Source organism: Mus musculus, chromosome X, assembly GCF_000001635.26.
Source record: "Mus musculus strain C57BL/6J chromosome X, GRCm38.p6 C57BL/6J".
Classification (NCBI taxonomy): domain Eukaryota; kingdom Metazoa; phylum Chordata; class Mammalia; order Rodentia; family Muridae; genus Mus; species Mus musculus.
Genome location: NC_000086.7, coordinates 120407399 through 120426220, shown reverse-complemented (window position 1 = coordinate 120426220; position 18822 = coordinate 120407399). Strand labels below are relative to the sequence as shown.

Genomic DNA, 18822 nt, shown 5'->3' with positions numbered 1-18822 from the left:
TCCTTTTATATTTACAAATTTGAGAAATAAATATAAAATCAACCTAAACAAGACTTTAAAATAAGTCACATAATGTTAATGAAGTTTTAGTGATCCTATTAGGGAAGAGATAAAGTTACTGCTGTAATTCTAGAATATGTCATTTGTTTCAGTTAGAAGATATTGTTTAAAGTGGCTCCTCAAGCAAAAGAAGGGTGTCAAATTATGATAATAGAAACTTAAAAAAATAGACCTCTATATATGACGTCAGATATGCACACATCAGCACACACCTGCTTACATAGATTTCTTGATACTGTCAGTGTTTAAATACAGGAGAATTCAGATGTATTAAGGATGCATGTCAGTGTCTTAGAAAAGATCAAGATAGGTAGATGTAAAGAGTAGTTACTAGTCTCATGAGTCTTGCTTCTGAATTGATGCCTTCATGATTTTATTTTGGAGGCAGATCCAAAAGGTTACATTTGTTTACATGTAAGATTTGCTTTCTTTTTAGTTGTAAGAGTTACATACCTACATAATTTCAACTGTAATAAATATGAAATTATAGTGCTAATTATACTGATGCCTAAAATTATATATATGTGTATACATATATATATACATGTGTGTGTGTGTGTGTGTGTGTGTATGTATGTCTCTTGTCTCTATATTTCAATTGTTTGTGCACATGTATATATAATGATGCATTTTGTGTATGTGTTGATGACATTAACTGGCATTACTGAAATATAACTCACATTGTAGGAATATGGTCATTTATATGTTTCCATTGGCTCATATGCTGGAATACTTCATCTCTACCTTCTGGAAGTGTTTTGGGAAAGAATATAGGGGGTGGACTTGTTGAAGGGGCGGGGGGGTCTGTCATTGGAGAAATCCTGTCAATTGTGTTGAGTTTTGATTTACAGAGCTTTATGTTCTTGGTGTTCTAGATCTTGGTGTTCTGTCTCTTAAATGACTTTGGCCTTCTCTTTCAAGTGGTTCCCTAAGCTAAAGGGGAAAGGTTTGATGGAAACATCTTATTTAAGATTGATTGTTCCAAAGTCTCTCACTCTCTGTGCCCTTCCCCCCAGCCTTGAGCAGGCTGAATCAGACCTTGTTTCTGCCACAGTAGGCTAACCCAACTAGGGTGGAGTCTTCTGACCTAGGTAAAGTCTATTGTGTGCCACATCTGCAGCTTCTTGCAAGAAGCCACCACCTGGTGAACAGCCTGAGCTTGCTTTCCTGAGGAGATCCTGACAAAACAATGAGATCCTGGCATAGTGGGGGATGGGTCACCCCCATTTAAATTCAAGAAACTACAATTAAATATCTGAACCTTGATCAGAGAACTTCATCTTGGCTCTTGGCTCGTTATTTCTCTCAATATCCTTTCCATCCACCCCTAGCTTTTCTTTCAGGAACCTAGTAACCCATGGCCCCTGGCGGCTATAGGTTGTTCTTGAAGGAGGGACCTGAATAAGGAAAGACCTAATGAGGGACACTGTCTTGATGGGGCTCCACAGAAAAAGGAAGTAGATGGTATCCTGCAAGGTAAGCAGCATACTGCATAAATGTTAGCACTAAAAATTTCATCATTTGAAGGCTGTTGATTGCAAGGGTACAAAAAGGATACAGACTAGACTGAGTCAGTGCAGGCCCAATGCCGATATCAGCTAGGGGTTGATAGTGGAAAATGGGACTGGAAAATTCTAAACAGGCAGTTGTCCACAGTTAAGGATTGCATCAGGCAAGAGGATTAGGGCTTAAAATAAAATAAATAAAAAGAGTAATAGACAAATAAATAAATAAATAAATAAATAAAACAAAACTGAAAAGGGGAGATGCTACACATACAAATGACATGAGAGATTGATCAAGAGAGGAGGAAAATGGATTTCAAAGTTCTCCCAGGGACAGAAGGAAATTGGGAGACATCCTCCTTTCTCTCTGGCCCCTATAGGAGACATTCTTAGTTCTGGTTACATCAAGTTCTCTACCCTGTCTGTATTATCTGTGTTTGGTATACCCATCTGTCCACGTGTCAATTTGTTTCTGTTTTTGTTTTGTCATCTGAATGATTGTTGTTCCTTGTTTCATGTTCAAAAGAAAAAAATGGTTAAAACTTTACCTGCTGGCTATCCACCTCTTGATTCAGTCTCAGTTTGCACAGTGAAGGCTGATTTAATTTGCCCTGCACCTTTAGCTAGGAGTCAAGCAAAGCAGGAGAGGCCCTGCTGAAAAGGTGCTTTTAAGAGGGGTCAGCAGCTTCTTAAGTCCTAATGCAAATAAGCTGATAGTTGTTTTTTCCTGGAAAAGATCTCTACAATTGTTATTGTTGGGCTTAGCAAATGATAAAGTGCTTTTTCTCTTAAAATTATACCTAGAAGTAACAATTCTTCAATTGGTCTAGATTTATAAGAATCATGTAACTGCTTCATTTGGTTTCTGATTGTTGTTAAAGGAATAAATATGCTCTGCATGTCTTGGTCATAGAGTATTATTGGCTTATAAGGTACTGGGTATGATTTCAAAAGTGTAACATTGGTAACAAGAAAGTTAGCTTAAAACTGGTAACTCAGGGTTGGAGTCATTTTAAATGACAACATGTGACATGAATCAGCCCAGAAAACCAGGCCTCTAAAGATACTTCTAAGTTTGGAAAATATTTTATTTTATTCTTATCCTAGGAGCTAGACTTATAAGGGATAAGATTTAAAACAATGTCTCTTTAATATAGCATTAATAGCTGCACTATCATGCATTCATATATAAGAATTGGCAGCCAAACTTCATAACATGAAAGTGATGCATTTGGTATTGATTATAAAGAGAATGGATTGTTTAAAATTGGGTTTTGCTTTCCAAAGGTTATAGTTATGCTCTAATATTGTAGAAGAAACTTTAAAATTATGGTTAAATTGCCCGTGTTCCATTGGCTGCAGTTTGCAGTTTGATCACAAGCTCAGGATTTTTAACTAACACATATTTTGCAATTAGGATAATTACAAGAGTAATAAAAGTTAAAAAAGATCTGTGACCAGTATGGGCATGCTGTCCCTTTTACACATAGTAAACTTTTTTAGGCAAAATTGAAAATGATTATACAAAAGGCAAGTTATTAAAATTGCTTCTATGCATGCTTTTGTATTTCCTGTAAATTTATGCATGCACCCCATAAAGAATACATCTCCTGTATTTCAAAACAGACTTTCTATGGGAGAGAAATACATGTGGTTGAATCACATGTTTATTCTTTTGAGTTTCCTCCTGCTCCAGCACAGATAATTGAATTGTGAGCTATAGTCACTATTTCTGAAATGTTGAAAAATCAAGTTTTAATTTGTATACTGATAGCCTATGTGTGTGTGTGTGTGGGGGGGGGCTCAGAATTGCTTGATTGTACCTTTTTTAGATATTGCTAATTCTCAAATTTTGCAATTATTTATGCATATACAACTCAATTGAATAGATTATACTGTCCCTTTAAAGGACTGCTCTTGGACATTAAAGATCTCATTCTGGTCTTCCTGGACCTTAGCTGCAGTCAATGATTGCATTGACAGAGGTCTAATAGGAGAGGCCTTAGTTTCATATCCTGTGGCATTGGCTACACATGATCATAATAAATTCCATTTCCAAGCCATACCTAAGTTTTCTAGCCATACCTAAAATTTCATTTTTTAGCCAAACATGAGATCACTAAGGAAAAAGCAAGAATGATTTTAAAACAATACCTTAACTGCCTTATATTACCTCCTGTTCCACATTTAAGTGTTAATCCATGAGGCCTTATGCCCAATCATATTTGGCAAATGGATGCAACACATTATGCAGAATTTGGAAAATTGAAATATATACATGTTTGTATTGACACTTGTTAAGAATTCCTTTTTGCTTGTCTACATATGGGAGAAGCCTCTAGAAATTGATCATTATTTACAAGCCTTTAAGGCAGATAATTGATCAGCTTATACTGGTAACAATTTTATATTATTTTGTAAGGAATTTGGTATTGAACATAAAACTGGAATTCCTTATAACCCAATGGGACAAGGAATTGTTGAATGTGCACATCGCACTCTGAAAAATTGCCTTTAAAAACAATAAAAGGGACAAATATACCCCTCAAGGTCATCAAAAGCACATCTTGCTTTTGTCTTATTTGTTTTAAATATTTTGCAAACTGATGCTAAAGGTCAGTGCAGTGGATCTCCATGGGCATCCAGTCACTTTCAGTTCATAAGCCATGGTTAAATGACAGGACCCCCCTAACTAATATGTGGAATGGTCCAGATCCCTTTTTAAGTGGGGAAGAGATTCTGTTTACATTTTTTCACAAAAAGAAGATGGAGCGCTATGGCTGCCTGAAAGATTGGTTTTTCAAGTAGACACAGATCCTGAGTCTTCTAGTAAATACGATTCAAATTATGATGATGGCTAAAAATCTTTATTAGCCAGATGAGTTAACTTAGAGCATAACCTCCACTATTTCCTGAGAAGTAACAGTTTTTCTGTTAATTCTCAAACCCACCTCCCCCCCCCCCCCAGGGAGGCCAGATCTTGGGTCTGATTTTTGCTAATTTGCAACTGAATTGAGTGCCTGGGACATCCCCACAGAAAACCTAAATCCTGTTGCCTTTAACTTTTGATTTTGTACTTCAAGCAGATCAGTTACAACCACACAGGCTTGCCTTCTGCAAAGCTCAAATGGCAGTTATTCATTGCTATGAAGAAATGGATTGAGTGCATATTGTGGCTTTGGTCTGAATGGGAAATCAGTGTGTTATGAGGGTCGGCATCCAAAGATGGGCCACTGATGATTCTATGACTCTCTTTCTCTTTTTCTTTTTCTTTTTCTTTCTCTTTCTCTTTCTCTTTCTCTTTCTCTTTCTCTTTCTCTTTCTCTTTCTCTTTCTCTTTCTCTTTCTCTTTCTCTTTCTCTCTCTCTCTCTCTTTAAGATTTATTCATTTATTATATATAAGTACACTGTAGTTGTCTTCAGACATGCCAGAAGAGGGCATCAGGTCTCATTACAGATGGTGGTGAGCCACCATGTGGTTGCTGGGAATTCAACTCAGGACCTATGGAAGAGCAGTCAATGTTCTTAACTGCTGAGCCATCTCTCCAGCCTGATTCTATGACTCTTATCAACCTAAGACAGAGGCATGTGCTAAATGGCCATGTTTGCTCATAATAAACACTAAAATGTTGTGTTTGTAGAAATAAACACAAATAAGCTGCATGTGTTCTCTGGGTTGGATCAAAAGGAGTATAGACATTAAGACCAAAGCCAGGTGCAGCCACCAGCCACCAGGCAGGACCATGGAACATGAGTAAATTTTATGCCCCAGTCCAGCTAATTTTTAATAAATAAAAAGGGAGGAATTGTGCCCCCCCCCCCCCCCCCAGCCTTGAGCAGGCTGAATCAGACCTTGTTTCTGCCACAGTAGGCTAACCCAACTAGGGTGGAGTCTTCTGACCTAGGTAAGGTCTATTGTGTGCCACATCTGCAGCTTCTTGCAAGAAGCTACCACCTGGTGAACAGCCTGAGCTTGCTTTCCTGAGGAGATCCTGACAAAGCAATGGAGATCCTGACAAAGTGGGGGATGGGTCTCCCCACTTTAAATTCAAGACCCTACAATTAAAGATTGAGCCTTGATCAGAGAACTTTGTCTTAGCTCCTTATTTCTCTCACCATCCTTTCCATCCACCCCTAGCTTTCCTTTCAGGAACCCAGTAACCTGTGGCCACTGGCAGCCACAACTCTCTGCATAATGTTTGACTGTCAGTCTTTGTATTTGTTTTGATTTGTTACTGAAGGAACCTTCCTTGATCATGGTTGACCAAGGCACTGAACTGCTTCTCTAGTCTGAGTAGCCTGTGTGTGTGTGTGTCCATCTGTTTGGATGCACGTGTGTCATCAGTGTGGAGAATGGAATGTCTTATACAATTGACTGTCCATGTTATTTTTTCTGTAAGACTGTTTCTGAAGTTCACTGATTGGCATTACGAGCTAGTCTCAAGCCTCAATGAACTTCCTGTCTCTCCATCTCTAGCATTGGGATTATGTACATTGCCACCTTGATCTATTTTTTTTTTCTATTCTTTTCTTATCTTTCCCTTTATATCTTCCTCATTTAATGTGGTAGTCAGTATTCAAAGTAAGATATTCATACTTAAACTGGAAGAACTTTACTGAGTTGTTACTTCCACACATTAACCTCACTACATTCAGATGGATATTCTGTCTCAGTGAAAATTTAAACCCCATGACACTGATTTAGATATTCATTAGAATTTGTACAAACACCCCAGTTTTAAAGCATGGCGTTAAGCATATTATGTTGTAACAAAATCTAGGCTTAAAAAAAAAAAAGATTGCTACTTTTGTCAATATTGAAGAACTGTCAGGACTATCTGTGAAGATAATGATTCATCAAGATATAAATCATTTATGAAAAAGAGAGAAGAAAATAAGGTAATTTGGTGAAAAAGTAAGCAGAGGAAATTTAAAAAAGAAATTAAAAAAAAAAAAACAACTAACAAACAAATGAACAACAACAACAAAAAAAAACCCAAAACCTCATAGCAAGACCCAAAATAGTAAAACTTCAAAAACAGTGAGTAAAATTTCCTGCTAAGGTCTAGAGGTACAGAATGAAACAATTCCAATTGGACTTAATGGATAATGTGAGGGATATGTGTGGTGAAAACACCTGAATAGATATAAGTAAGATGTTCCAAATGTAAATAAAATTTTCTATACCCTATAATTTTATTTTACAAAATTTTTAGTAATATGGCCTTAAGATATTTAAATTGATCTCAAAGATGTCAGGACAAACAAAATGTGGTTTGTTTACTTATCTCCCCCCTGTCAAACTTATTTTCTATTTCACCATATTATGTTTAATATTGTCTATGTCTTTCCCAGTTAATTCAACTCATAGTGATTTTTCTTTTTCAACATAAAATGGAATTTTTTTCCACAAGCCTATTCTATTTATTGTGGGGGGGTTATACAATTTAAAACACAGCAATTTGTTTTGTGTTCTGCAACCACTTTTTAAATTGCTTGATCTTAGTAGAAGAAGCTAACAGAATATTTATACTCCAGTATATTAAGTATCTTGCAATTATGCATAATATGCAAATTTAAAATACACAAAATTGTCCTCAGAAAACACCTGCTTAAAATATAAAAGATGCATATTAATTTTAAACATTGTCTTAATTCCATCACTGTCTTTTATTTATTTTTTATAATATTATGTTAGGTATGTAACCTAGATACTTGCATCTACTAGGCAAGTACTATAAACCTAAGCTACATTTCTAGCCCTTGTATATTTAACAATTCTTTCTTTTTTGTTTTTGTATTTGTTTTTTTTTTCAGTTTTTTTAAAAATTAGGTATTTTCATCAGTTACATTTCAAATGCTATCCCAAAAGTCCCCCAGACCCTTCCTCCCACTCCCCTCCCCCCCACTCCCACTTCTTGGCCCAGGCCTTCCCCTGTACTGAGGCATATAAAGTTTGCAAGACCAAGGGGCCTCTCTTCCCAATGATGGCTGACTAGGCCATCTTCTGCTATATATGCAGCTAGAGACACGAGCTCTGGTGGTACTGGTTAGTTCATATTGTTGTTCCACCTATAGGGTTGTCATTTCAGTTATCTGTCCATTGAATGTTCTCAATAGTTAGCCTTCTGTAATTAAACACAAAGGAGTAGAATTATAAAATTTCTGAGTGGCCTCTCAAATTAACAACAGCTATACTACATAGATAAGCTAATCCAAAATCAATGTCTACTAGAAAAGATAACAACATTTCTAGTTCATCACACTCTTCTTCCCAGAGTACCTTGCACCATTCCTTTAAACATACATAATTTCTTTCTGATTGTATTATTTCTTTTTCTTTATAATCTAGTGCAATAGAGGAACCTGGTATATGTTACATAAATGGTCTATTTAGGTCATTAATAATTCTCCTTACAAGCATGCTGAAGTTTTAAGTTTGGGAACCAATTATATTATAAAATATAAAATTGAAGTTTATCTTGGAAATTATTAACATTAATGTTTCAGTTAGTGCATGTGATTTGAATGTTTGAATCAGCATAATTCTGAAAACAAATGGTTCTTCAATTTGTGTTGTGTAATCAAAACTTACTAGTTCTACATGAATTTAGGACCTAACACTCTATATAAGTTTGGTGACTTCTTTGATTTACATTTCTTATTAGTACAAGTATGTCTCAGCTATATTGAATAAAATAACTATTTCTTTTACAAACTGCTATGGGAAATTATTTTACATTACCTCTTGTCAAATTCATGGCATTCAAAATATAATCATACTTTAAACATTGCAAAGGGACAATGAATAGTTGACAAGTTTCTCAATATAGTATTCATGTGAAAAATCAATAAAACAATTTCACTGATTATCATATTAAAAAATTACATCCCTGGATTGTCTAAATTAGAAGTGACTATTCTTGATGATTGGGTAATTAATAAGTAGACTGATATTTATTAACTGTGTCTCATGTCACACAATAGATAATAAACTAAGTTCCAGAATGAGCATAGTACTTGCTTATTTCATAAACTTCTGCTACAAATCCTGCCAATACCACTAACCTATACTTTAGTGGAAGAGTCTAAGTGGGAGAAGGGCCAAGGAAGAGCAAGAAAGTCTGCTTGAAATGGCTGATGACTTATAAAAAGAAACTAAAAATGAAAAAGAGTAAAAGATGGAGAAAGCTTTTGGACTTCAAATCAAGAAATTTGTCAGGCACAGCTGATGAAGGGAGAAAAAGAGTCAATTTGATTTTGACCAAGGCCCTTATTCCAACACTTACTAACTGTACAGTGACTCTGAGATAATAAAGTAACATATGTAAGGTATCAAGTACACTACTTTTCATAAAAAAGGTTACACAATGGAATACTACTCCGCTATTAAGAACAAGGACATCTTGAGTTTTGCAGGCAAATGGGTGGAACTAGAAAATATCATCCTAATTGAGGTAACACACACACAAAAGGACATGTATGGTATGTACTCACTAATAAGTGGATGTTAGCCTAAAAATCAATAAATAAATAAATAAATAAAAAAATAAATAAATTTAAAAAGTAGAGAATACCCAAGATACACTCTACAGAACTCAAAAAGTTCAACAAACTGAAGGGCCCAAGGGAGGATGCCTCAGTTCCACTTGGGAGGGAGAAGAAAGCAATCACAAGGGGGGAGGGAAGGAGGGAGGAGGTTGCCTTCCCACAGTCAAAGCTCTGACCCATAATTGTTCCTGTTTGAAAGAACTGCAGGGGTGGAAATGGAGAGGAGTCTGAGGAAAATAAGGTCAGGTAACAGGCCCAAAATGGGATCCAGCTCAAGGGGATACCCAAGGCCTGACACTATTACTGAGGCTATGGAGCACTCACAAAAATGGATCTATTATGACTGCCCTCTGAAAGACCCAACAAGCAGCTACAAGAATAAGATGCAGATACTTGCACCCAACCAACCAACGGACAGAAGCTGCTGACCCCTGTCGATGAATCAGTGGAAAGCTGAAAGAAGTTGAGGAGGGTAACCCTGTAGCAGAACCAGCGTCTCAATTTATCTGGACTACCTAGATCTTCAGACACTGCACCACCAACCAGGCTGCTATGAGGCCACCAACACATATATACCAGAGAACTACCAGCTCTGGGTTCAGTCAGAGAAGATGCACCTAAACCTCAAGAGACTGGAGGAACCCAGGGAGTTTAGAAATCTGGTGGGGTGGGAAGTGGGTGGCAGGGACATCCTTGTGGAGACAGGGGTCGGGAGGAAATATGGGATGTGGAACAGTCAAAGGGTGGACCGGGAAGGGGAATAAAATCTGGAGTGAATGAATATATACATATACATATACATATACATATACATATACATATACATATACATATACATATACATATACATATACATATACATATACATAAATAAATAAAATAAAAGAGTTACTTAATGAAACACTATTTTTATTTTTAATCCATGCCCTGATATAATCATTTTACACAGTGAACTATACTTCTATAAAGATAGTAATGTTTCATTCCATGTTATAAATCAAATCTGATCACAGATGTAACTGCATATTTCATAAGCATTATGTTTAACTGGCATGTAATTTGACATCTATTTTGGTCAATATAAAATAACCAGGAGGCTAGAAAGCATTCTGAAAATTATTCAAGAAAAATAACTCTCTAAATCCAATCAAATTATATTCCCAGAATATAATAATTCTCTACTTGCTTTTGCTTTTTAAATGAGAAGTAAATTTAAGTTCTCTTACCTGCATTTAAGTTTATATATGTGTATATGTATATTTCTTAATCCACAAATTTCTACATTAGCTTCAGTGACCATATAAAGTTAGTATAGTTGCTCAGCAGAACTGTTGTAAACTAAAAGAGTTTTCAAAGTAGCTCTGGAAAATTGTCCAGATTTATAAGATACTCAAGGTTAATTGAATGGTTAGGGAAATAAAATAATAGAGTCAAAAATAACTGATACATTGGGTGGTTGGAAATAGGACACATATGTAGACATTGTTAAGATTACAAGATTTCTTGAAAAACACAATAGTTAGTATTTTTCTGCATGTAAAAAAAAAGATAAAATTTTCCATCATAGAGTTTGGATTTATAATACAGAGAACATATTCAAGTTACACTGTAAAAATTGATTGGATAAATGAAAAGTAGCAAGTGATATAAACTTATTTTTATAATGAATAACTTATGGAGAAAATAAGAAAAAGAAAGTGACTTAAGAGACACATATAGATGGATATTAGAAATAAGACCTATATTTTTATGTTTCTGAGAAGTATTGCTTTCTATAAGGCTTCTTCTTAAACTGGGATTGTCAAGTGCCTGTTCATGTATAACACTGAAAAGCAGTTCTCTATGTGCATACACACATATACAAAATTATTGTAGTAAAACCTGACTTTGGATTTTGTAATTCTTTTTAAACCCTACTCTATTCTGGCATTTGCTTTAATGGAAACAAAACATGATTTCCTTGTCTTACATTTTTTTTAAACACACTTTCTGCTAGATCAACTTAGGGTACAGCAATGGGTAGTTAACAATAGTAGCAGCCACAATAGAACCTCCATTTTAAGAGTTATTATGCTAAAAGTATTTTAGAATTTGCTATGACATTATTAAAGTGATTAGCTTCTTGCAACAGGTACTTCAAAATATCAGAAGATGAGTTATTGGAATACAGAAAAAATTTATTAAAAAATATTTCATTTAGAACAGATTACAGACAGGTAAGACTCTGAAGTTGCATTAAATACAGTGGTGTATTAGGATCTAAAAGTATAACAGGTAAAAAGACATCTATTGTACTTATTCAATATAGTCATACAAAATCTGTTTATTCTTCTTAAAAGCCCAATTACACATACAAACTAAAACTTGGAAATCTTCATGTTATTTTAAATTTTTAGATTTGTAACATAAATTTTCACCTCTAGGGCCATTTTTATTACTTACTCTATGAAAAAGAAACAAATGATGATTAAATATACATATACATATTCATATTGTACAGTGAGAAAACTAGTTATATCCTCATAAATATTCCTATGATATGGGAATTCATATTTCATGCTAAAATGTTTTTAAAAATGAACATGTGTATATGTATATAGAAATGAATGCATATGATGATGAAAAATCCATTTACAATCTCTTGAACAAAGTAAGAATTAAACCGAGAATACTAGAGACACATGAAATTGATAATATTCTACACAGAGTTACTATACTCTTGTTTTCATTGCATTAAAACTGGGTATAATATGAGTAGGTTAATAGTGTTAAAGGAAATTCACTTGGATTGTAATCATACTAGTTGAACTGAAGTTACATATTATTAAATGTAAACCTAGCTTTGTTATAACAAGAGAAGTGGAAGCTAAAATTTTTGGTGTCAAAGTAACTTTAGTCATACAACTGTAATATTATCAGATATCTAATATTTAAGAAAGGAGGGATACTTCACAGGAGAAGCAATACATGTACTTTAAATTCAATAACATGGAAGAAAGGAAAAACAAGCATTAGCACACAATCAGAAACTATTGAATAAAAGAGTAGTTTTACTAAGCATATGATAATAAATGGGAAGCTATGAATGAAAGAATATGATCATATTTTAGGACTGTGGCATTAACAATCTAGAAAGACTCTAATATTCTGAGAGTATATACATCATCTTAAATTTTAAATCATGTCATGTTTTCCTTCTAAAAACTTGGAACATAAAACACCCATATATAGATATGAAGTTATACATACACTAAGACAGATTAATCATAGTACAGTAATACTACTTAATTATCAAAATTAAACAAAATCTCAATAACTAAACATGAAGTTGAAGGATAGCTTTCAGTTTTCCAACACAAGAAGCCTCAATCATCAAATATGTGAAATCATGTATCATATGAAATTTCATTCTGTGTTCCTGTATATACATTTTATGTGTTTATGAAGTTAAAGAATTTTGTGAGTTTGGAATAATCTCTCCATGTCTACTGAAAATTATATTTTGTCTTTTGTTTTGTTTGGATAGCATGTACATATAGCTTTTTCACCAATTTGGCATTCAATACTTTCTCTTGACAAACCAAATTTTATGACAAATGTAATTATTCAATCTGAACATCACAAATGATATTATCTAACACATACTGTTGAATATCTGAGTGGTCAGATAAAAATATATTAATGAAATTTAGGAACCTACAATTTGTTTATGGTAGTTCCATTATACTCTGGTTTTTTTTTGTTGTTGTTGTTTTTATGTTTTGTGTGTGTGTGTGTGTGTGTGTGTGTGTGTGTATAAGTGTGTGTGTGTGTGTGTTTCCACTCTTGAAAATCAGAATACATATTTGTTTACTAGACATAAGATTAGGTTTTAAAGGGGAAAGCCTGTTATTCTTAAAAGTACATCGTTTTTATAGAAGAATAACATTTTATAATAAATTAGTGAATATTATACCTTTCTATAATAAGTTGGAACAGTGCAAATATTTTGGCAATACATTGGCAAATTATTTTCATTAATAAAAACCAATTGAATGTAATTGTTTTATGTGACAAAGTATCCTAGTTAAATGGAAACAGTTAATGTTTGTATCTTCATAAACATTGATACATTTACAAATGAAAAACTAAAGTAGTGTCAAGATTATCTAGAACATGAAAAGCACAAATAATTATTTTGAGACCTATTAGAAATAAATAATTTGTCTTTGCCTGCTAGGAGAATGTTGTCAAGAAATATATATGGATTTCTTTATAACTGAGAAATATTTTTTCAAGACTTGGTATTTCTAGTTAAGGAAAATTAGCTTCATGGAAGAGGGAAATATCATGATAGTATACTACACTATCATCTGTTCAGTTTAATCACACATTTATAAAATGAATACTATGTATAATAAATAAAATCTTTATTATGTACAAAACCAATCTATACATAGGTCATAATAAACTAATTGATTCTGTGTTATCCTTACATAGAAGCCATGTTAATTTTTTCTGTACAATTTTTTGCACCGACAATGATTTTATACCTGTTAAATGACTGCTTCTCAAACTCACTGAACAGTTGATTTAAACTATTGAGTAAGCCATAATGAACATCCTGCTATAATATGAAATAAAGACAAATAATTACATTTCTAATTTAATTATTTCTACATATTCTAAAACAAATGTGTAATACATGAAAAATAAAAATAAAAGCATATGGATACAATTGCACCTAAAAGCTCACTGCTAATTATAAATACCATATTGAATCACAGATTTCATGTGCAGATGCCTATAATTCATGAAAAGTTGCATAATTCTTTTAAAAATATTAATTTTATAAAATTTTGTCATTAAAGCACCTTTGAATATATTTTAAACCAAAACAGTATTTATTATAAAATTCATCTTGGTAAAATCCACAATGACAGGTCTATTCTCCAGGAAAATCTATAAGAAGTGTTCAGAAAATGTGACTTGATTGTGAATATCCAGTGCTATTTTGAATTGAGTTGAAATGTACAATGGAAATGAATGGGAATATCTAAACAGAAAATGAGGCAGGAGTACTTATGTCTTGAGAATAAAATATTAGTAATTGTTCAAAAGCATGGTTAAATGAATCTAAATTATACTTTTAAAAGTTTCCTTTAAGTGGGTCCACTTTTATTTTCAATGTGGCTAAGGTAGTCAATACGGAAAAATAGAAAACATATACATAAAGGAAATTGATATTGTTTTGTAAGTTAAATATTTCAATTTGAGAGTCAGAGGCAGGTGCATTTCTGAGTTCGAGGTCAGCCTGGTCTACAAAGTGAGTCCCAGGACAACCAGGGCTACACAGAGAAACCCTGTCTCAAAAAAGCCAAAAAAGAAAAAAAAAAAAAACAAAAACAAAAACAAAAAGAAAGAAAGAAAGAAAATATGGAGCAAAAAGATATCTTCTGTAATATAATTGCTGGAATACATTGCTTTTAAATATAAACATATTTTACAATTTCACTTTTGATTTATGAAATTTGCATTTCAATCAAAATAGACCTTGATGTGTTTACAGTGTAGAAAACATGTTGTATTTCAACTCATCAACTAATCTACTTAGGTTTTAGATACTAATTTCAAAAAACTCTTTTATGAGAAACACATGTTGCTAATTCCTTTCTATCATTCCTGTTCTAATAATTACAATGAGAACACAAACACCATTAAAATTATATAACTGAAAATAAACCAATAGCATTAAAATAAAGGAGTTCAAAATGATCTTAGACCTTGTAAAGAAAAGATCTATTAATAATGGCAGCTAACTTAAAAGTAACACCAAATCAAATTGTTAAGAAAGCAATGTCGCACATATTTTTGCCCTCTGCAGCTTTTCTGGAGAATTACTATCAGGGCTTTGCATTTTTTTCTGAAATATGAAAATTCCCTGAAGCATAAAGAACTGATAACTGAAGGATAGTTTATGGTCAACAGTACAAAGTATTTTCATGTATGGTACTTTAAAACACTGGTAAATTTTATTCATCATTGGGTTACAGAAATAAAAAAAATTAGCACAAATAGCTAGAATTAGATCCATTTAGAAATTGTTTTGACAAAGAAGCAATGTTTGAAGTGTCATGGCTATAAAATTAAAGCTTCTAGTATGATCTTGTGCAAGGACAACACTCAAAGCCATTAATAAAACTTTTAAAGAGACTCTTGGCTATCTTATTATAGTTTTACCTCCTTTTGTAGAAGATCATGATTAAGAAATGTGCTTATTTAAATCATAATAAAATTAACACAATACAATAAAAATATCGTATTTCCCCCTTTGTTCTCAAACTGTAGAAAACAAAAAGTAAAATACTGTCCATTATAACATAAACACTTAAAATGCATTTATATAGTAATTTCATACAAAACCCTTATGAAGCTACAGTAGTATATTTTTGGACATTTGATCACTTGATTCACTTTCATAGACCTTATTTAAATTAAAATTAAATTGAGACTGCAGATTTAGAAATGCCTCCATACATTATATCTTAGTATCTGTGGAACATTGACTTAAGAATATATTAGGTTGACTACACATTTACATTGCATGGAATAATTTGAATTGAAAAGATCATTAATCAAGAAGAAACAGGTAGATCTTATATAAAGCAGTTATATGTAAATGTCATGTGCAAGATAAACCTTCCTTTCATATATTTTCAACAAGTTTGTAAGTATACATAATATATTATAATGCACATGACATTTTAATTACTAATCAAATCATTAGGCTTCCAATCATTATAATCAACTATGTAATTTTTAAATAGCCAGATAGTATGTATGTTCAAGAAATTTACCATCATCAAAACTTAAACTACTACCTATATATTAAATATCTGAGACAATATTAACTTGAAATCCTACATAGAAAAACATTAACCTCCTCTAACTATCACCACATCAAAGAACACTTCAAATTACACACTAATTTTAGTATACATATGTAAGAATAATATTTACATAGTATGTCTTTCCAGTTAAACATACAATTTGGAATTTGAAAGAAAAATTTAAAGACATATATCACTGCTATAGAGTCCCTTATACTCGAGCCTCGTACCAAGATAAAGAGGAGGTTTTGTGTTTTTGTTTTAATGCTATTAGTAGTATTAGTAAAGTATAAGAACCTTAAAGAACATATAATAAAGACAAGTCCTGTCATTATTTCTCAAATAAGATGGCATATACAACATTTAACATATCCAATCATCTCTATAAAAAGTATCTAATCAAAAGAACTCTAAAAGAGGCTAAATTTTAAAACGGAAATTTACTCAGAAAAATGGTATGTATGGAATAATTTACTTGAAGACAAAATAAACCCATGCAAAATTTATTCTAGCCTCTCAAAATTTTCCTATAGAGTTGTAAAATTCAGATACATTGATTTTGACATGTTCTATCTAAATCTTTGTTTCTATTCTTGTATTGACTGAATTGTTTTTCCTAGTAAAATAAACACCAAAATAGAAAGTATAAAGGATTGTGCCATCTACATAGAATTTTCTTTATTTTGAATGGTTACATAATGAATCATGTTTTTATAAATATATTTCAGTAATTAAATTACTGGAAAATATGATTACAATTAACATAAAATGTATGATATTTTACTATTTTACATCATAAAAAATTTAAAAGGAAGAAATTTATGTAATTTTATACTCAAAAACAATGTTAATGCATGTTTTCAATATGATGATCTATAGATTTTTTAAATTTTTGTTATTGTTTTGATTTAGTTTGCCTCAATTTTTTTCTTATCCCAGATACCTTTCAGAGGATAGCTTACATGGATAGTTCACCTTCACTTACAAACTCCCAACGATGATGTTTAAATTCTTCAGTGAAAAGACAGAATGAGTAATTCCATGTATCATAAATTACATATGAACCATTAATATGTACACAAAGACAGCAGTGTATTAAATCACAGTTTTTAACATTAAGAGAAAGAAAATTAAGACAATATGAAAGAATTCACTAGAGCAATTCATTTCTTCATCCAGAAAATTTAATGTTAAAATTTTAGCTGTCAATTTATAGTTAATGAAGGCTCATGGTTATGGGGGACATCTTATTTTTTCTTTACAAAGAATATATTTTAATAACTGCTGATGGAAGTTATTCACCTTCAAATTGGACCAGGAAAGGACTTACAACCATCTTCTCTAATTAATGTAGACCTTAAGTGCCATGGTGCTTGACAAAAGTACTATCAGCAGACATCCTTCTTTTCTAGCCTTTTATCTTTCTCATTTATGTATTATAACACCTTAAAACAAATCCCATTTCTTCATGTTCCTTTATATTATACAAAGGACAGGCTCCCTGATGTTAGCACAAATATATCAGTTTGAAGGACAAGAAAAAAATTTCCACAATTTCTTTTTAGTAAAGGGATAATTAAATTTCTGTAGTAGAAGTTTGACAAAGGGGGGCAGATAGAACCCCCACCACTATGATAGATGCCTTTATTTTTGATTAGGGGACTTCATTTTTAAGACTGGTTTCACTTTGCTTCAAGTTGTAAAGGAAAACAAATTTCAAAATTAATGTTCTTGGCCAAATTTTATAATCACAAGTCACTGAAATACTATGGGAAAGCAATGGAATTATGTTATTCCTAAAAAGTTATATCTCACTGCAGATTTCAATGGTTGATGTCCTGGGTTCAGTCTAGGGCAAGAAAAATAACATATTATCAAAATCAGATGGTTGTGTTATAGGACTGTCATTTTCAAACATGTTATTTGGCTATAATTGACATGCTAAAATACTGATGAACAAAATCAGTTACTAAATTCAAAACAGTGATTAGGAATCTTATCTCAGGTTTACTTAGCCTAATGTCTTATATATATAATGTTTTTTGTTCATGAATGGTAACTGTCAAAACATTCTAGTCTTCTGTATCACATACATGCTGGCATGTATGCTTGACTTTGCTGCTACATATGATTCTTTGTAGGTGCTCATGTGGAAACCAGATGTTAACATCAGGTGTCCCTCCTCTACTATTCTCTTATTTTGTGAAAGATAATTAGCCACTGAACATGAAGCTCATAAATTTGTTTAGACAAACTGGTCAAAGAGCTTCAGGAATTTCCTCCTTTTCCAACACATTCTCCAAATTCTGGAGTGTCATAATAGATGAGTGTGTGTTTGTGTGTGTTTGTGTGTGTGTGTGAGTGTGTGTGTGTGTGTGTGTGTGTGTATGTGTACATTATATGTATTTGTAGATGTAATATGTGTATATTATATATATATATATGTATATTTATATGTTTAGGTATACATAAATTTATATATGTGTGTGTTCTGACCTCTGAACTTGTGTAACTTTATTTGTTCCATAGACATTTTGCACACTGTGCCAGCTAGCATTCTACTCACTACACATTTTAATTTATCTGGAAATGGTTGATATTGCTTCAACTCAAATCACAGAAGTTTCATGGAACTGTGGTTGAGGGTTGTAGTAGAAATGAATTATTGCAAAACATTATGCTTAAGGCAGTTTATAGTTAGATGGTTTTAGTGTTAGTAACATAAGCCTTTAGTGTCATCATTTGATAGGCCTAAGTTGGTAGTTGTCTGAGAGTTCGAAGCCAGCACATAATACACAATGAGTTCCAGGACAGCCAGTGTATAAATAGACCCTACC

General features: G+C 32.6%; 1 protein-coding gene across 13 annotated transcripts in view; it reads right to left on the bottom strand.

The window, feature by feature from the left end:
• Window positions 1-18822, bottom strand: part of Pcdh11x (protocadherin 11 X-linked) — a 620385-nt gene that overhangs the window by 484402 nt on the left and 117161 nt on the right. The window contains exon 5 of one of the 13 annotated variants that reach the window (XM_006528392.4): window positions 11273-17834. The exons of the other annotated variants lie outside the window; for them this stretch is intronic. Coding sequence (XP_006528455.1) covers window positions 17790-17834 — 45 coding nt within the window. The 3' untranslated portion in view covers window positions 11273-17789. Of the gene's footprint in view, window positions 1-11272; window positions 17835-18822 lie in introns of those variants that run through there. 13 annotated transcript variants of the gene reach the window in all.